This window comes from Bipolaris maydis (assembly GCF_028858645.1).
Source record: "Bipolaris maydis strain C4 unplaced genomic scaffold PSV08scaffold_4, whole genome shotgun sequence".
Lineage (NCBI taxonomy): Eukaryota > Fungi > Ascomycota > Dothideomycetes > Pleosporales > Pleosporaceae > Bipolaris > Bipolaris maydis.
In genome coordinates this window covers 1,329,936-1,354,818 of record NW_027093860.1, presented here as the reverse complement: position 1 = coordinate 1,354,818, position 24,883 = coordinate 1,329,936, and the positions used below count along the sequence as shown (strand labels likewise).

At 51.8% G+C, this 24,883-nt stretch overlaps 10 protein-coding genes across 10 annotated transcripts; 5 read left to right on the top strand and 5 right to left on the bottom strand.

Annotated features, from left to right (window-relative positions):
• Nucleotides 1-754: 754 nt before the first annotated feature.
• PSV08DRAFT_400537 (uncharacterized protein) lies at nt 755-2,398 on the bottom strand. The gene is made up of 2 exons (XM_014224090.2): nt 2,045-2,398; nt 755-1,994 (listed from the first exon to the last, which is right to left on the bottom strand). The coding sequence occupies exons 1-2, from the start codon at nt 2,146-2,148 to the stop codon at nt 1,034-1,036; spliced, it is 1,065 nt and encodes a 354-aa protein (XP_014079565.1). The 5' UTR covers nt 2,149-2,398; the 3' UTR covers nt 755-1,033.
• Nucleotides 767-996, bottom strand: PSV08DRAFT_283355 (uncharacterized protein; the record flags this gene model as incomplete). Its single annotated transcript, XM_066092570.1, has 1 exon — nt 767-996. A coding segment is annotated over exon 1 (188 nt), but the record flags the coding sequence as incomplete, so codon positions are not given.
• A 5,139-nt stretch (nt 2,399-7,537) lies between the features above and the next one.
• Nucleotides 7,538-9,580, bottom strand: PSV08DRAFT_219698 (uncharacterized protein; the record flags this gene model as incomplete). The annotated part of the gene is made up of 2 exons (XM_014224088.1): nt 7,538-9,460; nt 9,515-9,580. The coding sequence occupies 2 exons, from the start codon at nt 9,578-9,580 to the stop codon at nt 7,538-7,540; spliced, it is 1,989 nt and encodes a 662-aa protein (XP_014079563.1).
• Nucleotides 9,581-11,573: 1,993 nt separating this feature from the next.
• Nucleotides 11,574-13,584, top strand: PSV08DRAFT_283317 (uncharacterized protein). The gene is made up of 2 exons (XM_014224086.2): nt 11,574-12,137; nt 12,186-13,584. Exons 1-2 carry the CDS (start codon nt 12,012-12,014, stop codon nt 13,362-13,364), a joined length of 1,305 nt encoding a protein of 434 aa, XP_014079561.1. The 5' UTR covers nt 11,574-12,011; the 3' UTR covers nt 13,365-13,584.
• PSV08DRAFT_34449 (uncharacterized protein) lies at nt 13,521-15,525 on the bottom strand. The gene has a single exon (XM_014224085.2). It carries the CDS (start codon nt 15,231-15,233, stop codon nt 13,677-13,679), a length of 1,557 nt encoding a protein of 518 aa, XP_014079560.1. The 5' UTR covers nt 15,234-15,525; the 3' UTR covers nt 13,521-13,676.
• A 665-nt stretch (nt 15,526-16,190) lies between these two features.
• PSV08DRAFT_400533 (MED7 protein-domain-containing protein) lies at nt 16,191-17,224 on the bottom strand. The gene has a single exon (XM_014224084.2). It carries the CDS (start codon nt 17,160-17,162, stop codon nt 16,260-16,262), a length of 903 nt encoding a protein of 300 aa, XP_014079559.1. The 5' UTR covers nt 17,163-17,224; the 3' UTR covers nt 16,191-16,259.
• Nucleotides 17,225-17,641: 417 nt separating this feature from the next.
• PSV08DRAFT_283294 (chaperonin 10-like protein) lies at nt 17,642-18,836 on the top strand (the record flags this gene model as incomplete). Its single annotated transcript, XM_014224083.2, has 2 exons — nt 17,642-17,909; nt 17,967-18,836. 2 exons carry the CDS (start codon nt 17,642-17,644, stop codon nt 18,725-18,727), a joined length of 1,029 nt encoding a protein of 342 aa, XP_014079558.1. The 3' UTR covers nt 18,728-18,836.
• Nucleotides 18,837-19,490: 654 nt separating this feature from the next.
• Nucleotides 19,491-21,787, top strand: PSV08DRAFT_349641 (PhoD-like phosphatase-domain-containing protein; the record flags this gene model as incomplete). Its single annotated transcript, XM_014224082.2, has 9 exons — nt 19,491-19,934; nt 19,984-20,202; nt 20,255-20,351; nt 20,403-20,495; nt 20,543-20,576; nt 20,622-20,720; nt 20,770-21,094; nt 21,146-21,491; nt 21,552-21,787. 9 exons carry the CDS (start codon nt 19,491-19,493, stop codon nt 21,785-21,787), a joined length of 1,893 nt encoding a protein of 630 aa, XP_014079557.2.
• Nucleotides 21,788-22,276: 489 nt separating this feature from the next.
• Nucleotides 22,277-23,519, top strand: PSV08DRAFT_283281 (chaperonin 10-like protein). Its single transcript, XM_066092569.1, has 2 exons — nt 22,277-22,730; nt 22,817-23,519. The coding sequence occupies exons 1-2, from the start codon at nt 22,315-22,317 to the stop codon at nt 23,439-23,441; spliced, it is 1,041 nt and encodes a 346-aa protein (XP_065949454.1). The 5' UTR covers nt 22,277-22,314; the 3' UTR covers nt 23,442-23,519.
• A 296-nt stretch (nt 23,520-23,815) lies between these two features.
• PSV08DRAFT_400530 (uncharacterized protein) lies at nt 23,816-24,826 on the top strand (the record flags this gene model as incomplete). Its single annotated transcript, XM_014224081.2, has 1 exon — nt 23,816-24,826. One exon carries the CDS (start codon nt 23,816-23,818, stop codon nt 24,824-24,826), a length of 1,011 nt encoding a protein of 336 aa, XP_014079556.2.
• Nucleotides 24,827-24,883: the final 57 nt, after the last annotated feature.

The following is a 24,883-nucleotide window of genomic DNA, read 5'->3' as shown; positions in this document are numbered from 1 at the left end:
TGGTAGTAGTAGTAGTAGCCACGTTGCGAGCCTTTCCACCCCTCTTTCCCCTGGTTCTCTCCGTGCTAAGTAGTTACCTTCCCGCCCCCCCTTCTTCTTCCCCAGCTCCTATCGTCGTCATCACCTATTTTGTTATTTATTGACTGGAACCCACACTGCCGCTGCTTTCGCTCCAATGTCCGAACGTGACCCCACAAATTTCTAGTTTATTGGCTAGGCATGGCTATGCTGGTGTACCTGCCGCAAGGGGGGGTGCATAGCTATGGTTACGCATAACGCTTCCTTCTTCTTTGTTTCGCTCGCTCGCTGGTTACTTTGGTTGCGTTGCGCGTTCGTCAGCCTGTTTTTTTCTGCACCGTTTTATGATTTTTTTGTTCAACGCTATAGGCCACCTCCCCTGGTCGGTCGGTCATCGTATACGTTGCGATGAAACAACGGTACGAAGGATAACGCAATCGCTTAGCTGAGCGAACGACTTATTACGGGGTACCCCTACCTTTATCTTTTGTTCGCTATGGTCTGTGGGTCGAGATGGGGAGAGTTGACTTGTTGGGATCGCAACGAGTCCTCCATCGGGACAATTGCCTGCTCCGTGGGTAAATTAGGACGAGGCGGCTATCGACAAGGGGATTCGCGTCGCCAGTTGGATTGGCGGGCGGCAGGCAGTGCAAGTGCATGCCTCAGGCGCTTAGCCGAAACAAAATGGCGGTCCTGATTGTGAAGTGCATCACACATGAGAAGATAGGCAAGTTGATTCTTTTTTTGGAACTTTTATAGGATTGTAAGACTAACAATAAACATTTACTAAATAGACATGGACCACTGAGAGCCTGAACGGGAAGCGTTAATGGATAGGCTATCAGTACCCCCAAAAGTGCGAATGGGGTATCTCGCCAAACAACCGTGTCTAAAAGATTGCTTGTGTGACGAGTCGTGTCCAAGTAGCAAGGAATAAGGGGGAATATGGCGAAGAGGAATATGCAAACCAACATGAAGAGATGACCAACGCCGAAAAAGATCGGGTTGACACCGCTTATGAAAGGACAACCCTGATGACTTCGCTGCTCTGGCCCATGGAGCAACCACCGCCGGTACCGGCCATGATTGGGTCGTAGCCGCCGCCACCACCGTTGCCAGAGTCGCAGTTGAAGAGATCGTAGTCAGTACCCTTCTCGCAGGTGGACATGCCGTTCTTGCACTTGAAGACGCAAGTGTTCATGTCTGATGTGCACTTGGAGCCCTTGGCCGAGATGCTGTTGCCGTTCATGTTGACGTTGCGAGAAATATCGAAAGCACCAGTTGAGCCGAAAGTGACCTCGAACCATGTGTTGTCAACACCACCGAACATGGCCAGCTTGGTGTCAGGGAAGACGGGTGCGCAAGCAGCAGAAGCGTTCTCCTCGAAGGAAATGTCGACGGACTCGCCAGACTTGAGGCCAACGGAGATCTCGGGCTGCATCTCGTTGATGCACATGTTCTTGAAGTCGTTGGACCTCCAGCAGAAGAGGACGGCATCCTGGTTGTTGTCGTTGGTGAACTGGGCCATCCAGCTGCTGTCGTTGCCGAGCCAGATACCGTTCTGGTTGCTCGTGGGGTTCTTTCCGGTCTTTGCGCCGATGCTGGTGATCATAGACTGGAGTCCGTTCAAGGCGTCTCCAACAATGTCATTGATGGTGTCGCCTACATTGTCGAGGAGATCGCCAATTGGGTCCTTCTTGTCGTCGGCGGGAGCCGCGCTGGGAGTAGGAGTAGGAGTAGAAGTGGGGGTGGGAGTGGGCTTCGTCTCCTCAGCGGGAGCGGAGGACGAGGGGTATGTAGGAGCCACGGCAGCCTCGACTTGCTTGGCCTCGGCAACAGGCTCAGCTGATGGCGCAGCTGATGGCTGGGGAGCTGGGGAAGGAGTTGCGAAGACCTTGTTCCAGTCGACATCGCTCAGGTCGTAGGCGACCTTGCTCCAGTCGACATTGCTGGTATCAACGGAGCGCTTGGCCTCACTATGCACAGTTAGAAATGGCCATGTGCGAGCGCTGGCGGGATTACTCACGCTTGACGGCGAGCATGGAAGCTGGCGTGACGGTTGTGGAGGTTGGCGGCGGCAGCTTGGCCAACAACAATGGTGCTCAACACCAGGGCGGAAGAGTAACGCATTTTGCAACGGGTTTGTGAGTAATGATGCGGCAGGCGAGTGTTGATGGAGCAGACAGGTCGTAACGGCGTTCAACGGCGTGTCAGAGCGTGCTGATGGAGCGATAAAGGATTGTGGGTAAGATTAGCAAAGGAATGACTGAGCGTGCAAGCAAGGGAGCAAGCAGGCAAGACCAAGACGGGCGTGAATGAGTGAACGCGCGAATGTGGCTAATGGGAAAAGAGGGACCGTGGGTATGTTATATGTTGCGGTGAAGAGGAGGAGGAAAAGGGACGCAAGCGGCCAGACGCAGCGCCATCCGGACTGCTCCATCTCATCTCCTGGCTGACCTTGACAGGCTAGCGTGCCGCCAACCATCCCCGTTGCTAATTTGCATGGGGCCAATTGCACCGGACATGCAACCCCTGACAGTGCGGCCCCGTCGCCGAGCCCCCGCCTGTGATTGGTGTGCCTGGCTCAGGCACAGTTGGCCCGCCCTGGCCCGACACCTTGGCCGCCTACTGCTGAATCACGACTTGAAGCATCCCCTTCCGCCCCCCATTCATCATGCCCTTGGCCGCACCCAAGCAGCCGCCTGCTATACCCGCCGAGCTGGTCGTGTCGCCGCCGACAACAGGCCTCGCCATCTCGGCCATGGCATCGACAACTGCGACAACAAGCCGCACTGCCACAGCCGCCACTCTGTCGGCTCTCCGACCACGCAAGGCCGCGCAATTACGATCATCGCAGGGTGGGACCGGCATGCTGTGATTGGAAAAGGCATGTGCGTGTTGTCTTGTCGCCGCGAACCAAAGTGGACAAGACGACCTTGCGGATTCCAGAACCTCTTCCGCCGGCCGCGTTGCCATCGCACTAACGCCGTGTATTTTTCGCCTCATCCAGTCTAGCCTCACCAGCGTCGTCATGTACTGCCTGCTTGCTATCGTCTCTTATCACGCTCACTACTGTCGACCAGATGCCTCTCGGTGTACGCTCTCGACCGCGGCAACACACTATGGTCCGACTGCCCCGACCATTCCTTGGCCGGGTAACAAAAGCCTCTGTCAGCCTGTGTAATCGTCGTGCAGCATAGTGACGCAGCAGTTTGCACTCGCTCTGCTTCTATTCGTCCTTTACACGGCTGCACTTCAGCCCATCTGTACCTACGCATCCGCTGCTCCACTCACAGGCAAGCGGCTGATGCAACGTTTGTGGAGCCCCAGTGTGGTCAGCGGAATGATAGAGTCTTTATCGCAATGTGGGGGCTAGCCAACATGTGTATGCACGATGAAAAACTCAAAGGCTGCTGTCCACCGGTCGCCATTGTAACAGCGCAGCAGTGGATGCGACGTGGTGGATTTCTGTTCGTTGTTTGCTAGTCCTCGGCCGTGACCTTGCCTCGAACGCGGACGGAACTAGAAGCCACAGCATGTGCGAGTGCGTCTCATACCCCGAATGGCCCAACTTGTCCGCCTTTGATGACAGCATTGAGAGACGTCTTTGTTTCGTTTTCATCTACTCATCACCTGCAGTGGTCGTGCATTGACACACTGCGCTATGAGTATACCACAAAGGTTGTTTGTGCTCGGTTGACCGACCGCATATGGTCAAAGAGGATAGCGAAAAACCATTGCATGCGGCCCTTCCCGCAACTGCTGACAAGCAGGTCGTGTTCATGACGCGACGTATTACCACACTTTGTTCAGCCGAACCATGTTGTCCAAGATCTGCCATAGAACCGGGACATAATTTTTCTCGCAGCAGATTCTCATTGGCGCATCGTGCATACGAACTGCACACTACCGTGCTGGATTTTCAAGGTACACCAATCACACAGTGGGCAGAACGCCTTGTGGATGCTCTCAACAAGCTTCATGCAGCTTCATCATCTTATCGATACCTACTCGGAGCCTTACCGGTGTGATGTCAGCAGGTATACGCTTTCCGACAAGCGAGTGTGTTCTAGACGATTGTGTGTAATTTCGCTTGTGCAGGATTTTATGGTCCCGGTGGAGCGCTCTGCCAACTCTTGTCAAGTTCGTATGCTCAACTGGCTGGCTGACTGGGGATCGCTGAGAGAATTCTTTCTGCAAGTTTCGTTCTTTCGCCACCACAACATGTGAAAAGACAAGCAGGATGACGGAGCAAGTCAACGTGTTTACAAATGGCTCCACCGGTGAAGTCAGGCAAGAACAGCGGCCACAGGCACTCACATGCGGAAAGGACGTGTGATATACTCGGGTGTGGGCGAATTTGCCCCCCTCAGCTTACGTACTGTGAAGATTCTACTACTGCCGAATTCACACAAAGATCAAGATAACCACAGCACGTGAAACACTGGGCTCCGCGACGCTACATCCAAATAACAAAGAATGGCGTGGCTTAGTGAAACCGCTTCTTGCACTCAGCAACGCCGAGCCCGAGAATCGTTCCCGTACAAAAAAAATCAAAATTGCCCCCAAGAACAACCAAGACTGGATCGTCGGTCACCAAGACGGCGAGGACAAAAGGAGACACGACGCCTCATTTGATTGCTTTATTCCGACTTGAATAAGAATGATTTTAACAAAGTGAAGAAAAAATTCATGTGCGGGTTGGATGGTTATTAATCGTCAGAGCCGACGCGCTGGTGCGGGTGGTGCCTGGCGATCAAACATGTTTCGGGTGATTAGTAGGAAGGGAGGGGAAAAGCCTGAAGATCAGGTTCGCCGATCCGCCCATAAAGTGTGCAATCACAATGGTGTGGGGGGAATTGCGACACATTCAACAACCGCGCCCCCTCCAAAAAAAAGAGGTATCGATGCCTGATACAGTGCATGAAACACGCCTGTAGTTTTGTTTCGTGGGGTTGTCCGTTGGCATGTGTTGCTGCGGATGCCACAGATAACGTACGACTTTGTAGGTGACGATCTTTCTTGCTCATGACACAAGGCGTCTGGCATATGACTTTTGCACAGCTGTTGTGTACATAGTTCAACACTGCGACTTTTGACGCTGCACTACCACGATTCGCTCACTGGGGATGGTGGGTGTCGGGACTAAAGCGGATGTAGGCGCTTCTTGACTCCTCAGGTGCTTAGGAGAGAGCGCTCACATTCTCCGGGGGGACTTACTTCGGTCTCGCGGGCACATACATACTTTACATAATACATATAGTATGTAGTATACAACGGAGACTTTCCGCAACAATCATCTCAAGGTTACTTAGTTTACTTTATAACAAAATTCCTTTTTCCCCCGTCAGCCGCCCCGCTGCGCATTGCTCTCTCAAGTGCCGCCCCATGGTCCTCTCCCCCTTTCTTTAAAAACAAAGAAACCATACATGTACATTACCGATATGCTTGCGCGCGCGGCGCAAGACTCTGGGTCAGGGAGCATTTACCAAGTCGGACACGTGGAAACCGAGGCTTAGCTGCAATCTACGTTTCCCCGGCGGTGCGCAAGCGTACCATACATGATAACCAGATATGAAAAGTGTGGACGGGTTCGATATGTCAAGACGTCATCGATATCAATATTCGAATCGCATGAGGTACCGCATTTGCATTCAAGAAACAGCACTGGTCTTTATGTTCGGTTTTTTTTTTCGTTTCTTCCATTTTGCTAGGTAAATTACTTTTTGTCTTTTACTACTCTTTTGCCTAGCTCTCTTCTTGAACCTCCCCCCGCATCCACAATCACACTACAACTGTGGATTATTTTTTTTTTCAAAGCTTCTGACAATGGAGTGTCGAAAACACGTCGGGAACTTAGAATCTTTTTCTCAGCCTCTCTTTTTTTTCTTTCTTCCTCCCTACCTTCCCACATTATCCCTCTTCAGCCGAAAACGTTTTTTTTTCTTTCACTCTCTTCCAACTTGGATATCGCGACTTGCAATCGAAGCGACATGAAAGCCAAACAAGAGCAACATGGTAGAAATAATCATAGATAACGAAGAGAACCTAAAAAAACCTGCCCGTGGGAATACCAACGTCAAAAGTGTTGCTCATATCGAAGCCAACGATAGTGACCACTGCCTCCGTTTTTGATTTTCTTCCCCGACGATACTAGGGCAAGAAATAACTACTTTGTCCCCGTCCCCCTCCCCACACACGTATTAACCTCAAGCCATCAACCTACTTATACCGTCACTGCGAAATCAAATACTCTACAAGGGAGCGCAGGGGGCATGGGTGTGTGCAAATAAAAGAAAAGATGACTAGGGCTAAACTCTCTCTCCCTTGTCTCTCTTCTTTTCTCCCATCGGAATTACTATATGGAGGAGGGAGGAATTTAGCCGGGGAATATGAATACGCGGGGGGGGGGAGGTATATGAGAATGGGGTGGATTGGCCATGTATCGGTCTTTTTATGAGTGTGCGGTAGATCCGGGATTGTGGAGATGGGGTAGGGCGGCAAGGGAACAGAGGGGTTCGTGGGTAGGAGATTGTGGGGTGTGAGTATAAGAACGTGTGATTATGTATGTGATTGGCGTGTGGTTGGGGGTTTGCTGGGGTGAGTGAGCGAGGAAAGCGATGCGAAAGTATGTTGGGAGAGGGAGGAAATTTAAACTGCTAATATGGAGGGTGAGAGGACTGGGATGGGTGCGAGATAGACAAAGTGTATTGGGTCAAGGAGGGGAATGCAGGACAGTAACATTCACGTAATAAGGAAGAAGTGGAGAACTAAAACCTTTTTTGGGGGACGTAGAGGTTGTTAAAGTGCAAAAAGACGATCGCCTGTCTACACCGTATTGAGCAGTAATATATAACTCTCAATAGAGGTAATGGTAACAAGGTGTTTAATGTGGGCCAACTATCCAGTTTTGATGCGGTTCGTAAGACTTTGGAGTAAGCAGCTTATCTCTACTTGAAATCAAACTCTAGTTGAACACAAAACAACACTGATATAACAAGGTTGATACAACAAGATGATTTTGAAATCTATGCAGATGTGGAATTGGAGGAGACGAGTAGAAATTGGATTGAATCGCACAAAGAGAGAAAATCAAGATAGATAGCTATGATACACATGCCTGCATATCTACTTAAACAAGTGCGCGCTTGCGTCTTCAAAAAAACATATCCGTCGTCTCTCCAAGCCATCAAAAATGGTAACTTCATACAAGAAAAGAGCGAATGGACGTCCGAGGCCAGCCATACGGGAGGTTGGGTGGGGTATCTCGAAGCATATATACATGTATAAAACGAAGGTCACGAACGACCTTCTCACCGAGGTGAGAGAGATGTCATAATCGTATCCCAAAAGGTTATGGGCAGGTGTGTATGAATGTAAAAAGGTTGGCTGGAAAAAAGAGGAGGATCTGTATCTAACAGAAAAGAGAAGTGAACGCCATGAAAATGCATCAATGATATAAACCGTAGGGAAAGCCGGACTTTGCTACGTATAAACAAGATGTCAACCCGACAATAGCTTAGTAGTTGTTGTGACCGTTAGGACGAGGTCCTGATGGAGTGAAACTACGCTGTGGGCCAGGCCCAGACGGGGTGTAGGGACGTTGCGGGCCGGGACCGGAAGGAGTGTATGGAAGTTGAGGACCAGGACCTGAAGGAGTGAAGCTGCGCGGAGGAGGTCCTTGAGCCCAGCCTGGCTGCTGGATTGGAGCAGTGGCACTGCGCTGTGGCGGCACCGAGCCGTTCATAGTACGGTCCAGTATGTCCCGGTGTGGAGGTGCTGTGTTTGATCGTGGTTGGTTGGGCAGACCGTCAAACTGCGATGGGGCAGGAGAGCCAGCCCTCAGAACATTGGGTACTTGTGGTGGCTGGTAGTCATTGTAATCATTCGGGTTAGGGTAGTAATGTCGGGAGATTTCCTCTGTCGCGTTGCTTTCAACAGGCGATAGCTCGTATTCGGGACCTGTGGCAGGACCACGGCTGTTGTACGGACTGAATCCCTGGTATGGACGGCTAGATTGAGCTTGCGATGTTCGTGCGTCATTGGCGAGAGGGGAAACCAGTCGAGGCTCAGAACCATATGGAGCATTGTTGAAACTTGTATCCACTGGCGGTAAGTGTCCCCGTTGAGGCATAGGAGACGCTCTGCCCTGCGACATTTGCGTAAAAGGCCTGTCGGAGGGATAGGGCAAGTTGCGCTGTTGACCAGAGTAGTCACTACCGTTGCGATCGAGGGGCGCCATTCCGGGGGCTGGCGATGCTCTACCCATATTACCGGCTTGGGGCAACATGGGTGCATTGGAGCCATAGCTGTTAGTAGAAAAAGTAGTAAATTGCGATTCAGATCGCGCGAGCGTGCTGGGACGCTCGTCGAGTGTGGGCAGAGATGGCTTCATCATCAAGTTTCGGCCGTTGTTTGAAACCATGCTGTTGGTGTGCGATTGAGGATATGGAGCATACGGTGGGAGTGTCGTGTTGGTACTCATCGTGTCGGAGCGTTGCAGAGAGAAGACGGTAGATGTGTCATCATCGTCATCGCCAATATTGGGCAGAGTTGGTCGTGACTTGGACACATCAAGCTGGCCCTTTTTGATGGCTCTTTCTTCTTGCTTCTTCAATTGCTGGTTCTGCTTTTCGATTGCCTTCTTGATCTTCTTGCCGACGATGCGCTCAAGACGAGTCTCAACCTTGCGGCGACAGTAGTTGGTTAGACTACCGTCGGCCTTGGGAATGTAATGCCACAGGAAGAAGATGTAGAGAAGGCAGGCGACGATCAAACTCAGGGCAGCAATGACCCAAATTAGCAAGGAGAACAACATGGCGAAATAGATGACAGTTTCTCGCCTATTGCCCGTATCGATCATCGTCTTGATGTTGACGAAGAACTGCTCAAAGTTGGATCTGTCTTTTGCAGCATGGTCGCCTCCGGGAATAATCTGGGCTTGCATAACGGCGTACAGAGTCATGGCATTGATGGCGACACGGGGACCTTGGGCGACAATGATGAGCAAGGCGCTCTTGAACTGGAAGTAAACAAAGAGGGCAATGTAGTTGACGCCTTTTTTACTCTTGGTCAACTCCGCAAAGACGAGGAAACGGCGCCAACCCTGGCCGGAGGAAGTTATGCGCATACTCTGCCAGATGGCGGCCAGAGGCTCGAGGTAGCACTCAGTGACGCTTCCGGTGCGCATGACGCGCATAGTCCTGATCCAACGGTATAGGAGAAAGACGTAGGAAATGATAATGGTAATGGCAAAGATCCATTTTGCGATTTCAAAAGGAACGGCGGGCTTGATGGTGCTGGTCCACTTGTCAAAGGCGAGAAGATTGATGGCAGTGAAGGCGTCAGCAGCATAGACGGCGCAAGAGACGAGAACAAGGATCCAGAGCCAGACGTAGGAGAAGGGAGCGAGACATGAAGTGGACTTGAAGTCGGACAGAGTCTGAGTGGATTAGCACATGGCATGAGAGCGGGTGGTGTCAGTTGGAGTGCTTACCAGGTGCGTCCACTTTTGCTCTTCAGCCACGGTAAGGGCTTTTTCGCGATCTCCGCAGCAGCCCATGGTCGGTAGTGGTGTTGAGTATTAGGCGGCGAGGAGGGTTGTATATATGTATGTTTGTATGAATGTATGAATGTGTGTAAGGAGTGGCTGTACGAATCCGGTCAACGGTATTGTATCCTACAGCCCAGCTGCTTTGTCCAAGGAGTGACTGGTGTGGCTAGGACATGGATTGGGGAGGCAGAGACAAAGAAAGGGTCGTCGCGAAGGTGGTAACAGGCCTGCTGCTCACCACGAATCGAGCAGAGGGAGGGAGCGACAGTAAACAGAATAGTTTTGTAGGGCGAGGGAAGGACTGAGGCTGGGGGATTTGCAGGGGACGGGGTGTTTCCCAGAAGCGTAGGTGTTCAGTTGGTACGGGGGCGTAGTGTGCATAAGAAAATACGCGTGTTGGGTGGAGCGTCTCACGTTTGAGGCACAAGGCTTGGGCACAGCGGTGACGGCGGAGAAACCGAGACCGAGAGAGATTGGCCGTGGAAAGGCAAAAGGGAGAAAAGAGCGGAGCTATGGTCGCTGCGAGGGTGAATGGTTGAAGGGGGGGTTTTTTTTGCGCCGCAGTGAAGGCGGGTGAGGGCGCAGTGAACAAGCGGGCTGCTGAGGTGGTGCTGACTGCGGGCGGCAAAGGAACGGCAGGTGCGATTGTGCACCGAGAGGGCAGTGGCGATGGGGGTGGGTGTAGCAAGAGAGTGAATGTCAAGCGCCCGCGTCTATGTGCCAGTGTGTGTAGACAGACCCGGCAGCGGTTGTGTGGCTGGCCGTTGTCGTTGCTGTCGTCGCCGCCGTCGTCGAGGGTGTAGTGTGTAATGGGCACGAGTGGCAGTAAGAGAGCGCGTGCGGGTGGTCGGGGCGTCTTTGATCCACTGCGCTGCGCGAGCGGCTGGTCCTTTGCCGGGCCCTGTGCTGGGCTGGCGGGCTGGCGGGCTCCCATTGGCGGCGCCACACGGGCTGGTGTTTGAGGGTGCCGCACTTGGCCCAATCAGGCAGGTTGCTAGCCTGTTCCTCATTTCCTGCGCCGCACCCAGCGTGGGGTAGAGTGCCAATGCCAATCTATCCTACCCTCCCACCCTCCTATCGCTGTCCTCCTCGCGCCGCCATTGTTTCTTGCTCGGCCATACACGCCCGCTGTCGACAAAGCTTCCCGCAAATCCCAATGCAACAACCGCACATCTCCACCTCCCTTCGGCGTGGCCGTGGCACAGGCGGCTCCAGGCGTTGGCCGTTCCTCACCACCTATTCTCGTGCCACAGTCCCTGTCTGAGGCCTGCATACCCGCGTGCAAAAACGGAAAACCCCATTGCCAGTCTTACCCACTCTGCCTCACACACAACAAAGGGCCGATGCTCTGGATCCATCGGCAACGTCGGCTGCTTCAGCCCTGACGCTCCCGTTACGCGCAAAACGAAACGCGCATGATGCCCATCATTGGACTGCGCTATGATAGACATACTTGCGCTTCGTCATGCTGCTGTTATGTGTCAACTTCGAGTGCATAATTCTCATTATTCCCGACTGTTAACCGTCCTGCTAACCTGCTGCGGTCAAGCACGCCAACAACATGACCGTGGCTATATTAATGCCCTCTGCCAACCATCCCTATCCTTGCTCAACCTCAGGCTCAAACACTCTCCGTCCACCCAACCGGATTGCGAGCTCGTGACCTGCGACAGCCAAGTCTGCAGTCAGCGTCCTGCAAGACTTGGTATGCTGAGTATGGAAGTCTGCCATCCAGTATCGATCGCAGCACTAGAGGCTTGGAGCGGACAACGTCGGCCTCGTCGCCGCACTCAAGCCCCCGGAATTTGGGTCGCGCAAATCACTGAACTGGTCCACCCCACCCACCCGCACAGACACCGAATGACGTCTGGTATAACGCCGGCACAGTATCGCTGACTAACCTTCCCATGCATGCTTTGGTAAACTTCGTGATGACCTAAATACGCTTCCGAGATCAACAATTGCACCGCACGCGAAAGCCAAACCCTCCCTGTGCAAACATGCCAACTGCGGGCGTGCTCCCTGCTCCCTCTGCCAGCATTTGTCCAACCGTCCACTCAACCAAATCATGTCGCCATCGAATGCTTGCTCTGGCTCTGATACTTCCATTGCCACATACGGCAGCATGTAATCATTACTGCATACGTTTTCGGCATTCCGGCCAACACAGTGGTGGCATCTTTCTTACAAATCACCACATGCCCTAATCACACCATGCCAACCCCAACAAGGAAAGCGGGGCCCTGCACATGCCCCGCGCGTGCGTGAAAGTAAACGTCATACTAGTATTTTCTAGAGACTGGAAAAGACATCGCGCAGTATAAAACCCGCATTGATCGCAACTTCAGTCTCGGCACAGCTCAAGCCTGAGCAAAAGAACAAGTCGTCGCAATCCCCTGATACTCCCACATCCCGAATACCTCATTCCCCAATCGCAACCATGGGTGCCGAATCTGACACTGCGAAGCCACATTCGCATCACGCAATTGCCAAAGACGTACCAGAGGACAAGAAGAGCGATCAAGTCGCCAAGCAAGATGAATTGAGGAACAAGGCTGCCCCTGGTGTATGCGATGCTCTCCTTCACGTCTCTATGTTTTACTAAACCATTTAGATCTCTTACTTTACACCCGAGCAAGACCCCCCTGCTGGAACTGCATTGGGCATGCTCGATGGCAGCTCCAAGATCCCCAAGCTCTTCCAGCCCCTCAAGCTTCGCGGTCTCGAGATCCAGAACCGGATCGCCCTTTCTCCTCTCTGCCAGTATTCTGCTGAAGATGGCCATCACACCAATTGGCATCTGACACACTTGGGTGGCATCATTCAGCGTGGCCCCGGGCTGAGCTTTGTAGAGGCAACTGCTGTCGTTCCAGAGGGCCGTATCACGCCCGAGGACAGTGGTCTATGGAAGGACTCGCAAATGGAACCTCTCCGCAAAATTGTCGAGTTTGCCCACTCCCAAGGTCAGAAAATCGGTATCCAACTCGGTCATGCGGGACGCAAGGCTAGCACAGTGGCGCCATGGCTGAGCAAGGGCGATATTGCTACCAAGGAGATGAACGGCTGGCCGGATAATGTCTATGGTCCATCAGCCATTGCGTTCAACGACAAGCACTGCACTCCCAAGGAGATGACCAAACAGGATATCGAAACATTCAAGCAGGCTTTCGTTGACGCTGTCAAGCGCGCGGTCAAGATCGGCTTCGATACCATTGAGATTCACAATGCGCACGGCTACCTGCTGCACTCTTTCCTTTCTCCCGCATCCAACCAGCGTACCGACGAATACGGTGGCTCGTTCGAGAACCGCACCCGCCTGACCCTTGAGCTAGTAGACCTCACTCGCAAGACCATCCCGGAGAGCATGCCGCTTGTACTCCGCATCAGCGCGACCGATTGGCTTGACGAAGCCGGTATCGAAGGCTGGACTGTTGACCAGACCGTCCGCCTTGCCGAGATACTCGCCGAAAGAGGTGTTGACCTGCTCGACGTCTCATCTGGTGGGCTCCACGAGAAGCAGCACATCCATGGTGGACCCGGATACCAAGAGCCGTTCGCCAAGGCTGTCAAAGACAAGGTTGGCGACAAGATGGCTGTTGGAACTGTCGGTAGCATCACCGACGGCAAGCAGGCAAACGGCTACCTTGAGAACGACAACCTCGACGTTGCATTCATTGGCCGCATGTTCCAAAAGAACCCTGGCTTCGTGTGGCAGTGTGCAGACGACCTTGGTGTAGAGGTGCGCTGGGCGAATCAGATTCGATGGGGCTTTGGCGGACGTGGCAAGAAGTAAGTTTCTTGCTACTTATGTACAACATTCACGGTCGTCATGAAGGACATGAACATCATTTTTTTGTGTCGTTTTTAATATAGTAGATTCTGGGTTTAGATATGGGACATGCTACTACAAGTACAATGAATCTAATGCACATTTCTTCAGGGACCAAGTCATCGATAAGAAGGCATTTGCCAACGAAGCTGCCTTTGAAATGAACAAGAAGGGCTGATGAATTCCACCTCCAATAACTGAAGCAGTGTGGTATTTGAACTGTTTCGATGACAATTTGTTCGCTCGCGTGAAAGAAACCCAGACTCAGTGTTCACATCAAGTTTCCTTTTTCCCAAACACCTCTTTCCAAAGCAAAAACGACTGGAAGCACTGACTGGGATATCTGACTTGCCCCACGTCATTTACTTCCTTCATCCGCGCCAGCTCTTCTACCGTGAAAACAACTTCGTTTCCCTTGACCATGACCTTTTCTGGCTCTGTGTACGGGTATATTTCTGCCTGCGTGCCTGGGATACGGCGATCGGCCGTGTTTGTCAGGATACCGATGAGTGTCTTGACACCCAGCACACTTTGGATGTTGTCACCAAGCCGCGGCAAGACACCATTGAGGAGGGAGGTGATGGAGCGCGAAGTCTTTTGCACCGAGGTAATCACGACGCCGCCGGGCGCGTAGGCCAGCACGTCGCCGTAGATGTCTCCACTGCCAGTTCTCAGGTGTTGATCTTGGGTCGATGAAGCTGATAGTGCAGCTTCACCCAGCCTCTCTCCAAGATGCTGTATCCATTCCTGCGCACCAGGCATAATGGGTGTTTCCGAGCGCTCATCCACAGCATGCACGCTTTCCACCATCCACCTTAGTACCGCATCGCTAAGCACCTGATTCGGATAGATTGTGCGCGACAGCAAGTTCGGAAGCCAGCCCAACGCCTCCTCAATCCAGTTGGTCGGGCTCTGCCGCACAAAACGAAACGTCATGCGACCGATATCGTAATGGGTGCCCGGAAACCATTTCTGCGTTATATTCGCCCTCGCCTCTTTCTCGTCGTCTTCGGCTGTCGCCTCGCTCGCAGACACAAGACACGGCTGGAAGATCCACAGCCGATCATGCAAGCACGGCGCGTGATAGCAATGCTGCACCACGCTCGAAATGCTCATGTCGAAAAACTCAAACGGACTCCAATCGAACCCTACGCCCGCACTTAACCGCGGAATCCCCAGCGCACCCACCGTATCTAGAATGCCCATGAAGCGAATCGGGCGTTTGACCTGCCACACCCTATCCTCGAGTCCCTTCCAGCGCTGACACTCCTCGCTCTTGGGCGCATCAACGGGTAAGCTGGAGCGATACGTGCGGAATATTTCGTAGCACAGGCGCGACACTTCTTGCTCGGTGTAGTCGGCGCGCCGCTTGATGATGCCGCAGTTGTTAATCATACCCGCGACGCAGCGCACAGTGAAGGCGCCGCGACTAAAGCCGAACAACCAGATTTCGTGCTCGTCCGTGTAGTTTTCCACGATGAACTTGTACACGGCGATGCATTCTTCGCTGATGGACGAGGCGGTCGCACCGTCCCAGATGTACTGCATGAAGTTTTTGTTCAGGCCTACGCCTTCTTGGTAGCCGGCGACGATGGCATCTGGGGCCGGGGCAGGGGAGGTTTCGGAGAGATTCTTGTTTTTGTGCGGCTGGATGGGATGCACGGTTGCGGCGCCTTTGTCGTCGGTTTTGTATTTGACGGTGCCGACCATGTTGGCGAGCTGCCGGATGTTGCTGGGTGGTGCGTCGTCGACGGCTGTCTCGCGGCCAACCCATGTGCCGTCGCAGAAGACGGCGAGGCGTTTGGGCGGCCGGCGGAAGCCTGCTGAGTCCATGGTTTTGTCGAGTTATGGGAAAGCTGATAATATGAAGCTTTTACGTTGGTAAAATCTGAGGGTTTTTTTTTTCTTCCTGGATGGCGGTGCGATAGCCCTCCTAGATATCTTTTCCTTCGACGGGCGACGATAAAAATGAAGGAGGGAAGAAAATAAGCACAACGTCAACCTTTTTGTCTCTTCCCTTCAGCCTTGGTATCCTTGATCCCTCGATCCCCCCCTTCCCGTTCTTTCAGCTGACAGGTAGACACACACACCCCTACGGGGGCTGAACTATATCAGCAAGTCTCAGCCTCGCCCTGCCGTTATACCCTTAAAACGGGGGGCGCGGCTCACGAGCTAGGCAAACAGGGGTAGGTGGGTTATCGAATCTCACCACATGCGCACCCTTCGCTCAGATACTAAGAAAAGTTATTGTCATGTATGTAATACTGAAAGCTTACTCGGAGCTGAGCGTTATCGCAAGTGTTTGTAAAAAAAAGAGGAGCTGGGGAATTTTTTATAGTCGCCTGAAACGGAGGACGTGGGCGGTGGTCCTGAGACACATTGCGGTCCGCGCGAATACTTTTGCATCATCGGTTCATTTTCTTATCGTTCACAGATGAAGACAGGCCTGCTCTTTTTTGCGGGTAGTATAGACACGTATAGTGCAGACACAGATGGGGAATAGATACGTGTATACTGGCTGACGTCATGTCTTGCATGTCAGAAAGAGGGCTAGCGGGTACCTGACAGCTGTGGTGCAAGCACTAGGATGGGCGGCACTAACTCCACTATGCAATCATGTGCGTGGTAGCTTTGTTCTCGTGTTTGCCAGACTTGTGAGACATTGGGACTGTGTTTTGTTGTAAGCGAGTCTGAACTTCCCCGTCGACGGGTGGTGGAGTCTCGTGCCCATTCTGCCAACTGCGCGATCGACGTATTTAGTGACCGCAGCCGAATTCTGACCTATGACAATTGTGAAGAGATGAAAAAGGGTATCATTATTTCCATAACCTAGCGTAACGCGTGCAAAAAATCTGTCCGTTAACCAAGCACCTCCTCAAGCGCCTCCCACGCCCCTCTCTGCGCCTCAATCTTCCTCACCTGTTCCTTCCCCACACCAGCACTCCCTTCTGTCCCCGTATCCCTCATCCCGTCCTTATTCTCTCCATCCACAGCCCCAAACCCTGCGAGCACCTGCCGTACCTTCTCCCCCATCTTACGTACTCCTTCCACCTCTGCCCTCTTGCGCCGCACCTGCTCCTCCATCCGCTCAATCAGCGTCTGCCGCGCCTGATGCGGCCGATACTCATTAATCAGCGCGTGCATATTCGCCACCATGGTCATGATATCCTTCAACTTCTCATCTTTCTTCTCAGACACCGGGTCTGAGGCCACAATGCCTAGAAGCGAAATGTAACTCAAAAGTATACTGCGCAGAAACCTGAAAAGATAGTTTTGTCTGTCCAGCGACACCGAGTTTGATGTTGTTATTGTTGACGAGGTTGGTGGTTGCTGATAGGAGGCTGTGGAGGAAGGGTCGCTGGGGTAGAGTTGCTCGTACTGCCAGTCTTGGAATACGCCTTGCATTTTTAGCTGGTCGGCTATGTATTCCATGTTCTTCATGAAGACGTCGGTGCCTTTTGCTTTGGCGACTGTGTCGAAGACGTGGAATTCGGCGTCGTCGGCGGGGGGCTCGGGCGGGATTAGGTAGCGGAGTTCGGTGGGCAGCGTGAGGATTTGCTCAGGGGAGAGCTTGGTTCCTGGTACGGTGCTGGAGAAGGGGTCATTGCCATTACTGTCGTGGAGCCCGGCGTCTTTTTCGATTTCTTGGAGGCGGGCGAGGTTTTCTGGTGTGAAGTGCTTGTAGAAGGGTGGGGGATCGGGGAAGAAGCTGAGGACAATGTCTTCGTCCTCGACCTGGCCCGGTTGTTGAGGGTCTGCCATGTTCACGAGAGAACTGGGCACGAGATCGCTGCTACTAGTAGTGCGGAGAATATATGTGCCACACGGTTAGAATTGAGGGTTGGACTTCTAGTCCATCACCAACGCGTGCTTGCCGGACCCTTGCATGCAAGCTTGGGTACGTACTAGCTCAAGCTCGGACCCCTGCTATTGCCCACTTTCCCTCACCACACGTGCCTCGCCGGTAATAGCCGCAATGACATCGGCATGGGAGAGTGCCGACCGGGCGCAATTAATAATTCACTCTGTCTGTGATCGTGAGGGAATGACGAACTTCGCTGAAAGTTCCCCGCTTATCGCCGAGGCAATTTGTAGTTTGCACTCAAGATGACGCTATAAGTGGCATTACCAACCCACTATTGAATATCTCTCTTAGTAGACACCTCTATAAAATCACATCAAGCCCTAACTGACACCGGGCATCTTCACCTTCTACCGAGTCTCATCCTAATAAATTAACCATGTCTACCCAAAAAGCAGTAGTCCACGTCTCAAAGGACGTTTCTGAGTTGAGAAACGACGTACCTCTTCCTAAAATTCCAGCCGACAATTGGCTTCTGGTCAAGACCAAGGCTGTTGCGCTGAACCCGACTGATTGGAAAAGCATCAACCGTTCGCCTTCACCGGGCGCCATTGTGGGATGCGACTATGCCGGAGTTGTTGAAGAGGTTGGAAAGGCAGTGACCAACTACAAGGTTGGTGATCGTATTTGTGGATTTGTTCGTGGAGGTAAACAAAGAACATACATCTTGATCTCTAAAGAAAAGTATCACTGAAGTACTTCAGGTGACCCAGCGGATCACTCCAACGGTGCTTTCGCCGAACACATCAAGGCCAAAGAGGGTATCAATCTCAAGATCCCTGACAACATGTCTTTTGAGGATGCTGCGACCTTAGGCGTCGGTATCACTACCGTGGGCCAAGGATTATACCAGGAGCTCGGCCTACCATTTCCCCCAGCCAAGGTGGAAGAGCCTACACCTATCCTAATCTACGGTGCTTCTACTGCAACCGGCACACTTGCTGTCCAGTACGCGAAGCTCTCAGGCTACGAGGTCCTAGCCACATCTTCCCCCCGCAACTTTGATCTTCTTCGTAAACTCGGCGCCGACCACGTCTTCGACTACAACGAGCCCAACATCGGAGCCAAGATCCGCGAAGCAACCAACGACAAGCTCAAGTTGGTCTTCGACTGCATTGCCGAAGGCGACTCTTTCAACATCACAGCTGCGGCTATCAGTTCCACCGGCGGCCACATGTCTGGACTCCTACCTCCCGATGGCTACCCGAGGAGCGACGTGAAAGCAGTCTGGACGCTCGGCTACACGGCGCTTGGTGAGAGGTTCAATGAGAGACTCGATGCTAAACCAGAAGACTACGAGTTTGGTGTCAAGTTCTGGAAACGAACGCAGGAGTTGATCAAGAGCGGCAAGATCAAGCCGCATCCGACTGAGGTGCGGGATGGTTTGGCTGGTGTCCCCCAGGGCTTGATGGACTTGAAAGATGGAAAGGTTTCGGGTGTGAAGCTTGTGTACAAGGTTGAGTGAAGTATGTGTGTACTAGGGTTTTCTAGTACTTGTTTAACTTAGTTCCATATTGTATACATAAGCACTGTTTATGATTCATGCTGGGCGTAATTGATGACTGAATGAACTTGTCTATCATTTACACATTGGAAGGATGACGTAGTGAATACTATGAGATATCAGCGGCACAGTATTTGCAGAGCGACTTCGGATATAACAATACGCGAGGTAGATATGGCAGCAGTATGGATGAGAAATGCTCCCGGGATTACCCACATGGTAGCAGCGCCAATCAAGCTCCATTTAGCCTACACGTGCGTGGGGCAATGCGTGCTTGCATCTGCCCCGCCCGTCATCGCCAACGGTTACCTATAAGCTTGCGGCTCGTAGATTCGACTTGCCCATCCGAGTGCCCTGCAGCAATGCTGCAAAGGCAAGACATGCAGGATATCAATGACACGCTAGACCATTGGATATGGCGATGGCGTATTCAACTAATCAGAGTCCCACGTTGCAACATGTGCAATTGCGATCAACAGGCACCGTATTTCACGCTGGAAGTACTTCATTTCTGATTGGCCTGCTGCGGTGTCATGGTCTTGTTGAATGTACGACGTGAACGTGTGGAGCCTAGTGTATCGTCATACATATCTGCGAGGACTAAAGCGTACATACAAGTATGCAAGTATCGAAGACGTCAAAGGCCAGTGACGGTTTATAAACATCTTGATATCCCATACACTTTCAAACCAGTCGGATAAAACAAAGTCCCTGAGTTTACAAGATGCTCTCGGTCCTACTTGCAACCGTTCCGTTGGCTTCGCTTGTTTGCGCATCCTTTGACGGCAACTTAAACTACCATTCACCTTCTCGCCGACACATTGATCTTGGAATAGATGTACCCAAGGTCGCAAAGAGAACTCTCTCCAAACGCTCTGCTCCATGGGGCCCTGCCCAGCTGAACTTCACACATGGCGTTGCCTCTGGAGATCCCTACCCTGACTCGGTCATTCTTTGGACCCGTGTTGCACCCTCTCTCGAACATGACAGGTCCAACATCACTGTTTCTGGATATGTGGCACTTTACAACCATGAGACAGAAAAATATATCCAAGCTTCGCCGAATCCCATCTGCGTCGACTATCGTGTCGGTACAGACGGAAATTTCTCAACTGTTGTTGACGAAGGGCAAGCATACACCACGTCCGACATCGACTACACTGTTAAGGTTATTCACATGCACCACTCCCGCTAGTTTGGAAGCTGACTACATGAAGGTTGAAGCCAAGAACTTGGAGCCGTTCACCCAATACTACTATCAATTCAGTGTCTGCGGTAGCTCCAACAAAAGTCCTCTAGGTCGGACCAAAACCAGCCCTGGTCATGACGACGATGTTTCCAAAGTCGGTCTTGCAGTCTTCTCTTGCTCCAACTGGCAAAACGGATATTTCAACGCTTATGGAAATGCTGCCAGAAAGGACCAAGTAGACTTCTTTGTAGGACTGACCTAGCACTTCTTGTGTAAAGCTGGCTGATGCAAAACTCAAGGTCCATCTAGGTGATTACATATACGAGTCTACTAAAGGCAAGCTTGGCCAAGATCCCAGAGCAACAAATCCGCCACGCGAGATTGTCACATTATACGGTCAATACCCATACTTTGGCAGATTTCGATCGCATCTGATACATTTAGTAGACTACCGAACTAGAATTGGCCAATATCGTACGGATGATGATCTGAAGCTTGCTCACCAGAACTTTGCATGGATCCCCACATGGGATGACCATGGTATGTCACACTACTCTGTGAACTGTATTCATCTGACTCTTTTCAAGAAATTGCCAACAACGGATACCGTGATGGATTTAGGTAAGGGACTTCGATTTGCCTTAGATTGTTTACTAATATAGGCAGCAATATGAACAACACTGAAGAGAGCTTCTTGAAGTACGGAGGTATCAGCGTCGATTCAAGGAAAATGAACGCCGTCCGAGCTTACTTTGAATGGATGCCGTAAGTCTGACATCGCGCCGTCTTTTTGCCTCACCAACAAGGAGCATAGGATCCGCCAGGTTGACCTTGATGATAATCTCCGCATTTGGCGCAACTTCAAGATGGGCAAACTCTTTGATCTTATCATCCTCGATACCCGCAACTACGACCGTTCGATTACAACCCTGGACGAGAACGATGCCTACATCGAAAAAATCAGGGACGACGCTGGTCGCTCGCTCATGGGCAGTCGTCAAGAAAACTGGTTTTACAACCGGCTCTCCGAGTCGCATGAACGAGGCGCTACTTGGAGGATTGTCGGTAACCAAATCATATTTTCGCGCATGAACAATAGTGCGGTCTACAGCGACTGGCTGAATGCTGACCAGTGGGATGTAAGTATCGGATTTTCACGATGACCAGGAAGCGTTGCTGACTTCGATAAGGGTTACACGGCAAACCGTAACCGTACTCTACACCATCTCTACAGTAACAAGATTCCAAACACTGCATTCTTAGCCGGTGATTCACATGCCAACTGGGTATCTGATCTCGTTTGGCTGGACGAAACCCCATACGATCAGGCTACGGGAGAGGGTGCTATTGGAGTCGAGTTTGCTGGCACTGCTGTCTCCTCCAGCGGTTATGGATCCGGTAGATCGATTGCAAATTCAAGCGACCGCTCTGCAGCACTCGTTCGTGACAATAGGGAGCTGCAGTGGACAGAGGGCTATTACAGAGGATACTATGAACTTTTCATCTCACCTGATGAGCTCAACGCGCAGTACTACGGTAAGTAGTGTTGTCAATCTCTATTCGTCTTCATCGTCACACTTTGCTAATCCTTTACAGGCTCCCCTTCAGTTGCTTCTCGCAATCCTTTCGACATTAGTCTCGCCAACTTTACTGTCAAGGCGGGCGCTAACCATCTGGCGAGAACCAATGGCTCGGTTGTGGCAGCGGGCGGATACGTTGAGAGCGGCGCGCTGCAGCGTGGGCCGACGACCCCAACGAATCTAACTCTGAACACTGTTACTGGTACGTGGAACATTACTGGTATCGAGCAGATGTTCATCAAATATTCTTGAGAGGTAGTCAAATATGAAAATAGGTCGATAGGCTGGCTGCAGGTACGGTGCTCGGCGTGGCTTACGCCTGTCAGCACCTTAGTTTCGCGATAGACATCAAACATGATGAGCAACCAAGAAGAGATATTTTGTGTTCCTTTAGTAGTAAATCTTGCGTCATCTGAAAGTCACTACCTAGAACCTGCCAAGGGTGTAGGCACACAACTACGCATGAATAGGGAAAGTGAGTCTCAAGGAGGCGCAACGACCCATTTACAGTTCATTGGATAGTAGCTGCTCCACAAACAAACCAATCGTTGTGGTGATGGTGATAGCTCCCTGAGTCGAGTGCACGCAGCACTGGTAAAGAGGCGCACATTGAGCGGCGGAATACCAGCTGAATGGCGCCGCCGCGAACCCCGCCCTGGATTGAAATGACGTGACGCACCTCTATCGGGTTCGGGCTATAAAGTCAACCAGGACAGCGCCGCGGCAAATCGCATTTAGCTCAACTCAACTTCTCCATCTCAGCCAAAAGCCCAGCAAACATGGCTGCCACAATGAAGGCCTGGCAGTACAACAGTACGAACGGCGGTATCGAGAAGAACCTTCAGATCAACGAGGCCGCACCACTACCCTTCCTCCACGATGAACAAATCCTCGTCCAAGTCCACGCCATGGCACTGAACCCCGTCGATTACAAAGTCACCGAAGGCCCCATGCCCCTTCGACTTGTGGGATCCAACATCATCCCAGGTGCTGACTTCTGTGGCACAGTCGCAAAAGTCGGCCGAAAAGTCGACGAGTTCCAAATCGGCGAATTCGTCTTTGGCGCAAAAGTCGGTGCGCTGACCGGCGGAACCCTCGCTCAATATGTAGTTGTAGAACGTACCATGCTCGCCGTGCTACCAGAAGGCGTGAAAGTTGAGGAAGCGGCAGGTGTAGGCATCGTCGGCTTGACAGAGTAAGTTTGTGAATTGTCTTTTTTTTGCTTATTTCCAGGAAATGACGCAATGCGATACATATGCATTAACACGGACACCCGTATAGATACCAGGCCCTTGTGCCAAACGTCAAGAGCGGCGACAAAGTCTTTATCAATGGCGGCTCAGGCGGAACCGGCGTCTTTGGCATTCAAATCGCTAAAGCGCTGGGCTGCCATGTTACTACCAGTTGCTCGACTCTCAATATTGAGTTTTGCAAGAGCCTTGGTGCAGACGAAGTCATAGACTACAAGACGACAGATATCATTGAGGCGCTGTCTGCTAAAGGCCAGGTTTTTAGCACCGTAGTAGACAACGTCGGTGCGCCTGACAACTTGTACAAAGCGTCATCTGCTTTCCTCCTCCCCAAGGGCAAATTTGTGCAAGTTGGGATGCAACCTAGCCTGGGTGGTGCGAAGACGTTGGTTGGGAATATGCTTCTGCCGAGTTTCCTGGGTGGCGGGAAGAGTTCCTTTCAGTTAATCATGGCTAAGCCATCGGCGGAACAATTGAGGCACATGAGCGAGTGGCTTAAGCAGGGCTCGTTGAAGCCGATTGTAGATACTGTGTTTGAGTGGGAAGATGCGCCCAAGGCTTTTGAGAAGCTGAAGACGGGAAGGGCAAAGGGAAAGATTGTGATTAGAGTCCCTCAAGATAGGTCGAAGGAGAAGGCGGTGGATGAGTCTTCGTAAGGATGAAGAGGGTTAGTAGGACTTTGTGACTTTCTCTAATATTTTGAACTGATACAATCAAAGTTCACCACGCATTCTGAGGATCGTTCCCATGTGTTCACGATTTACTCATCGATCATGTTTCCATCACAAGGTCTGGACCGAAAAAATCTTAATCGGAGACATACAGGTTATCGTCAAACTATACTAGCGTACTGCCACCAATATACGTACTGAGAAGGTCTAGTTGAAAAGCGTTTGAGATGAGCATGGGGATGAAACCCATACAGCAACAACCCCTGATGGAAGCTTGGCAACGGCCTCACACCCCGACAAACATTACACTCAATCCCTCAGACTCTCGTTTTTTAAGCTTTTTCTTCGTCCATGGCACAATGTCTTTGTTTTCTCGGCACTTGATTCTTATCGCGTCTTCGGCTTTTTTTCTTTTGTTCATCGCGTTGTCGCTAGCGACGGCTATCCAGATTCGTGGTATATCACCCCAGATTGTACAAATCAGCTCCGCGCAGGCTGCTCAGGTTGCGGATGATGGAGATGTGATGGCGGCTAAGGCGCTGCTGAATGGCACGGAGTTTGATCGTGGAGATGTGTTTAATGGGAGCAACCTTATATCTGGATTGCCGCTTGCATCTACTCTCATGACGAGGACGTCGGAGTCTACTGACTCTGCGGAAACACTTATTTCATCTGCTTTGGATAAGACCTCTCTGTCTACTGTCGCCGAAAAAACCACCATTTCCACTGTCCTGACGAAAACGCTCGGTTCCACTACTTTGACCACAACCCTCGTATCCACTACCCTGGTGAAAACGCGTGTATCCACCACTACGACGGAAGAAGGTGTACCTACCATCATGACAGAAACACAAGAAGGTATCATCGGATTCACCCCGGAACCCCAAAGCAGTGGCAGCTGGGACGCCGAAGGCGTCTTAGGCCCCAAACCCACACCTAAACCATCACGAGTCCCAGCCCCCAAACCCGCCGCTCCGCCAGCCCCGCAGATCCCCATCCTCGCCCTCACATACTCCGGCTCCGGTGGCCCCAAACACTGCCGCGGCAAACTCCTCAAAAAGTCATACTTCCCGCCTCCTTTGGAAAGATGGAAAAACGGAACTTGCATCAACCTGCCCAGCGAAGCGCGCTGCGGCGTTTTTTTCTCGAACAAAGGGGATAATTGCGAAGCGGCACTTTTTAATGAGGGGGATTGCTTGAATACTACTAGCACGTATATCAATACTGTTGTTTTTATGCCGGAAGAGAGGGCGGTGGGTGCGCTTTGGAAGAGTATGTGGGTGCGGTGTGGGGTTGAGGTGCCGGAAACTAAGATGTTGGATCCGAGCATTCTTGGGGGAGCGCTGAAGAAACCGGGTGGCCATGGCTGAAAGGGGATTCAGGATTTCTAGGATGGTGTTGTCAAGAGTTTGGGTATTGGATTTAAG

Coding starts and splice junctions, on each gene's coding strand:
- PSV08DRAFT_283317 (XM_014224086.2), top strand. CDS start 12,012: ATGGGTGCCGAATCTGACACTGCGAAGCCACATTCGCATCACGCAATT. Junction 12,138..12,185: donor GGAACAAGGCTGCCCCTGGT/GTATGCGATGCT, acceptor TAAACCATTTAG/ATCTCTTACTTTACACCCGA.
- PSV08DRAFT_400537 (XM_014224090.2), bottom strand. CDS start 2,148: ATGCGTTACTCTTCCGCCCTGGTGTTGAGCACCATTGTTGTTGGCCAA. Junction 1,995..2,044: donor TTCCATGCTCGCCGTCAAGC/GTGAGTAATCCC, acceptor AACTGTGCATAG/TGAGGCCAAGCGCTCCGTTG.
- PSV08DRAFT_283281 (XM_066092569.1), top strand. CDS start 22,315: ATGGCTGCCACAATGAAGGCCTGGCAGTACAACAGTACGAACGGCGGT. Junction 22,731..22,816: donor GGCATCGTCGGCTTGACAGA/GTAAGTTTGTGA, acceptor ACACCCGTATAG/ATACCAGGCCCTTGTGCCAA.
- PSV08DRAFT_34449 (XM_014224085.2), bottom strand. CDS start 15,233: ATGGACTCAGCAGGCTTCCGCCGGCCGCCCAAACGCCTCGCCGTCTTC.
- PSV08DRAFT_400533 (XM_014224084.2), bottom strand. CDS start 17,162: ATGGCAGACCCTCAACAACCGGGCCAGGTCGAGGACGAAGACATTGTC.